General features: G+C 66.4%; 1 protein-coding gene across 1 annotated transcript in view; it reads left to right on the forward strand.

The window, feature by feature from the left end:
• Positions 1-1,904: 1,904 nt before the first annotated feature.
• RHBDL1 (rhomboid like 1) overlaps positions 1,905-4,175 on the forward strand; it is a 3,921-nt gene continuing 1,650 nt past the window's right edge. Inside the window, exons 1-6 of the mRNA XM_027632393.1 lie at positions 1,905-1,955; positions 2,039-2,197; positions 2,434-2,658; positions 3,498-3,646; positions 3,730-3,842; positions 4,082-4,173. Coding sequence (XP_027488194.1) covers positions 1,905-1,955; positions 2,039-2,197; positions 2,434-2,658; positions 3,498-3,646; positions 3,730-3,842; positions 4,082-4,173 — 789 coding nt within the window. The remainder of the gene's footprint in view (positions 1,956-2,038; positions 2,198-2,433; positions 2,659-3,497; positions 3,647-3,729; positions 3,843-4,081; positions 4,174-4,175) is intronic.

Consider the following 4,175-nt stretch of genomic DNA (forward strand, 5'->3'; position numbering starts at 1 on the left):
TGGTGCGCCGGGCACCGGGCGTCGCTCCCGGGGGGAGATGCTCGCACGCACCGGGCTCGGCCGGCGCGCAGCGGGCAGCGCTGCCCATCCAGGGCGGCGACCGCGGCCGTGCCAGCCCCCGCGAGCGTCCCCCGCTGCCCCCCGTCACCGCCCCGGGGGACCCGCCCCCCCCGTGCCGCCGAGAACGCGCAACTCGGCTCACTTGTGGCCTCTTCCTCCGCCAGCCCCGGGCCGGATCCTGCCCGCTGCACCCTCAAGGACGGGGGGTGCTGGGCACCGAGCCCCGGCGCCGCCCGTGGGCTCTGGGCGCAGGATGGGGCCCTGGGCGTGCCGTGGATCGGGCATCCCGGCGAGGCGGGGGACTGCACCCACCCCCGTGACCTGATTGCGGGATCGGGCCGTGGAGCATCAGCGCTGCCTGGCGTGGGGCATCCTGGCGCTCGCGGCAGGATGGGGGCTCGAGGCGATACCTCCCGCTGCCCCCCAGCCCCCAGGAGCCCCTCTTGAGCTCCGCCGGCTCGTCCCTGCATCCCCACCCACCCCGGGCCCAGCTGGCTGCTCTCCCCTGGGCATGGGGACAGAATTTACTGGGGATGAGGGAAATGAACTGTTTCCCCCCTTGCCCCCGGCTGGCTCCATGACCTTGGCTGAGTCCCCCAGCCCGGGAGTTGCGGTGCTGTCCCCCGTGTCACCCCACCCTCGGGCTCTGGGGCTCCATGTGTCCCCGAGCAGCTCGGGGATGAGCAGCAGCTTTCCTGGGAGACAGCAGGACTTGGGGGAGCCCAGCAGGACCAGGGGGCTGGGAGACTGGGGATCAAGCCCTCTCGGGAGGGGCCATAGGGGGCCAGTGGGGTTGGGTGTGGGGAGTTGCACCCTAAAAGCAGAGAGGGGCATCCTGGCTGCTGCCGGGGCTCCTGAGGCCAGTGAGCTCAGCATGTGCCAGCATGGGGACAGAGTGTGCCAGGTCCCGGCATGACACACACACACGTGGCACCTGTGGGGGACGTGTGTGGGGCAGAGGGGACAGGGCACTCCCAAATCCCAACGGCTGGGGCTGCTCTCATGGGCTGGTGGCTTCTCTGAGGATACAAGTGCTGCCTGCACCTGTATCCTACACCCTGCACCTCACACATCCCACTCTGCATCCCACTCCATGTGTCCCACCCTGCCCCCCGCTCTGGGGCAGCCAAACCCTTCTTGGGAAAGAGGCTGTGGCTGTTCCCTGATGGTGCTGGAGGGACGGGGTGTCCACCTGGGTGTGGATGTGACCCCATTCCCCCAGCGTTCCCTTTCCTGCCCATCCCATGAAGGATGGACAGACGAGGTTCCTCTCCTCTGTTTCATTCCCCGCAGAAGCAAGGAGCAAACCTAACACGATTTCAGGGTCATTGTGGGGTTCAGGGTCCCAGCCACCCTGTGCTCCAACCAGGAGTGCCCCCTCCCAGTCTCCATCCTCCTTGTGCCATCCTGGGCTCCCTGTCTCCATGAACAGGGCCACATCGGGTACCCCGTGGTGCTGGGTACCCCGTGGTGCACTCTGCCTGGAGGGCTCAGGGTGCCCAATTCACTCTGGGAGCCCCGAGGATGGCAGAGGGTGCCCTGGCACAGGGTGTGGTGAATCCCAGTGGCAAGGGCGACGGGAGAAGTAGGGGAGGAGGAGGAGAAGGAGGAGGTGGAGGAGAAGGAGGAGGAGGAGGAGGAGGAGGAGGAGGAGGAGGAGGCTGGTGCCAGGGCTGCGCGTGTGTTTAGCTTGGTGGCTTCCTGGCTGGCAGGCTGCTGGCGGCAAGAAATAACTGAGTAGGAGAGTGTTGGCTGCTCCACGGGAGATGGGGACACCGGCATGGCACAGGGCACCCTTGCGGCACGGGGCACCCACATGGGGTCTGGAGGGGGGGCAGGTTGTAATGCCCCTGACAGAGGCAGAGACTGGTGTTATGGAGCAGCACAAGGCCATGGTGAGGGGCACAGGGTGGTCTCCCCAGCCAACCATGGGGTTGCAGCCCCCCCATCCCGGTAATGCCCCTGACATGCCCCACAGCTCGACCCCGAAAACACCGGCTTCATCGGGGTGGAGACGTTTGCCAGCCTGGTGCACAGCCATGAGCTGCCCCTGGACCCCGCCAAGCTCGACATGCTGGTGGCCCTGGCACAGGGCAACGACGAGGGGCAGGTCTGCTATCAGGAGCTGGTAGACCTGGTCAGTGCCGGGGGGCCGCGGGGACGGGGGCAAGCGGCCGGGTGCCAGCCCGGGGTGGGCACTGGGCACCTCCTCGTGCCCCTGGGGAGGGGGGCAGACATCGGTGGTCCCCCAGGGGCGTGGGATGGTGGCACGGCCTTGAGGTGGCTCGTCCGGGCTGTGGCATGAGGGGGTGGCTGGGCAAGGGGTGGCCACAAGCCCCGCGGCCCCCGCGGCCCCCCGGGCTCTCCCCGCAGATCAGCAGCAAGCGCTCGAGCAGCTTCAAACGCGCCATCGCCAACGGGCAGCGGGCGCTGCCCCGCGACGTCCTCCTGGACGAGACCGGCCTCGGCTTCTACAAGCGCTTCGTCCGCTACGTGGCCTACGAGATCCTGCCCTGCGAGATGGACCGGCGCTGGTACTTCTACCAGCACCGCACCTGCCCGCCCCCCGTGTTCATGGCAGCCGTCACCCTCACCCAGGTGCGGGCAGGGCCCAGCCCCGCCCAAGTGTCCCGGTGACCTCGGCGAGGCTCAGACTCGGGGCGGACGGGGTGGGTGACCCTGGTTCTGAGATTTGGAGCTCAGATCTGCAGTGAGGGAGGGATGGATGACCCTGGTTGTGATGTCCTGATGCCCACTAGGGGGCTCAGGTCTGACATGAAGGGACGCGTGACGCTGGATGTGACACCTCTGTGCCCATATGGGGGACTCAGGCCCAGGGCAGTGGGGCTGGGTGACCCCATTCTGATGTCCTGGTGCCCACAGAGGGGTTTAGATATGGGGTGAAGGGATGGATGACCCTGGTTGTGATGTCCTGGAGTCCACGGTAGGGCTCAGACCCAGAGCAAAGGGGATGGGTGACCCCAGTTTTGATGTCCTGGTGCCCACAGAGGGGTTTAGATATGAGGTGAAGGGATGGGTGGCCCTGGTTGTAATGTGCCAGTGCCCATACAGAGGCTCAGACTCAGGGCAGAAGGGATGGGTGACCCCAGTTGTGATGGCCTGGTGCCCTTGGGGGGCTCAGATCTAAGGTGAAGGAACGGGGGACCCTGTTTGTTATGTCCTCACATAACAAATGGGTCCCATATGTGGGACCCAGACCAAGGGAAGAGGGGATGGGTGATCCCATTTCTGCCACCAGTGCCCATGGGGGGCTCAGACTCAGGGCAGAGGGGACAGGTGACCCCAGCTGTGATGTCCTGGCATCCTCTGGGGTCTCAGACCTGGGGTGAAGGGGCCAGGTGCCCCCAGCCCAGGACAGAAGGACGGGGGAGTGTTTTGGCAGTGCTGGGGGGTGACAGCTGTGGGCTTTGTCACAGATCATCGTGTTCCTCTGCTACGGGGCCCGGCTGAACAAGTGGGTGCTGCAGACCTACCACCCCGAGTACATGAAGAGCCCCCTGGTTTATCACCCCGGGCACCGGGCGAGGGCCTGGCGCTTCCTCACCTACATGTTCATGCACGTGGGGTAGGTCCTGCGGGGGGGCCGCCGGGGACACCCCGGGGGCTGCACGGGCTGAGCCCCCCTTGTGCCCTCCTGTGCCCGGGCAGGCTGGAGCAGCTGGGGTTCAACGCCCTCCTGCAGCTGATGATCGGGGTGCCCCTGGAGATGGTGCACGGCATCCTGCGCATCAGCTTCCTCTACCTGGCCGGGGTCCTGGCAGGTGGGTGCTGCCCGGGGGGGCCCATCTGTCCCCATCTGTCCCCAGCCCCAGGGAGGGCACGGGGAGATGCACCCTGGTTCTGATGGGAGTGAAGGGCTTTGCTGGGTACCACCCTGCAGTGCCAGAGTCACTTGGCAGGGGGCTGGGGGGCAATGCAGCCTGTAATTAATTAATGTGGACAGTAATTAATTAATGCTGTGAGGGTGAGGCTCTGTGCTGAGCCCTGTCTGTGCCCCCAGGCTCCCTGACTGTCTCCATCACTGACATGAGGGCCCCCCTGGTCGGGGGCTCAGGGGGGGTCTACGCCCTCTGCTCAGCCCACCTCGCCAACGT

Source organism: Corapipo altera, unplaced genomic scaffold (genome assembly GCF_003945725.1).
Source record: "Corapipo altera isolate COAL_440 unplaced genomic scaffold, ASM394572v1 61146, whole genome shotgun sequence".
In the NCBI taxonomy this organism is placed as follows: domain Eukaryota; kingdom Metazoa; phylum Chordata; class Aves; order Passeriformes; family Pipridae; genus Corapipo; species Corapipo altera.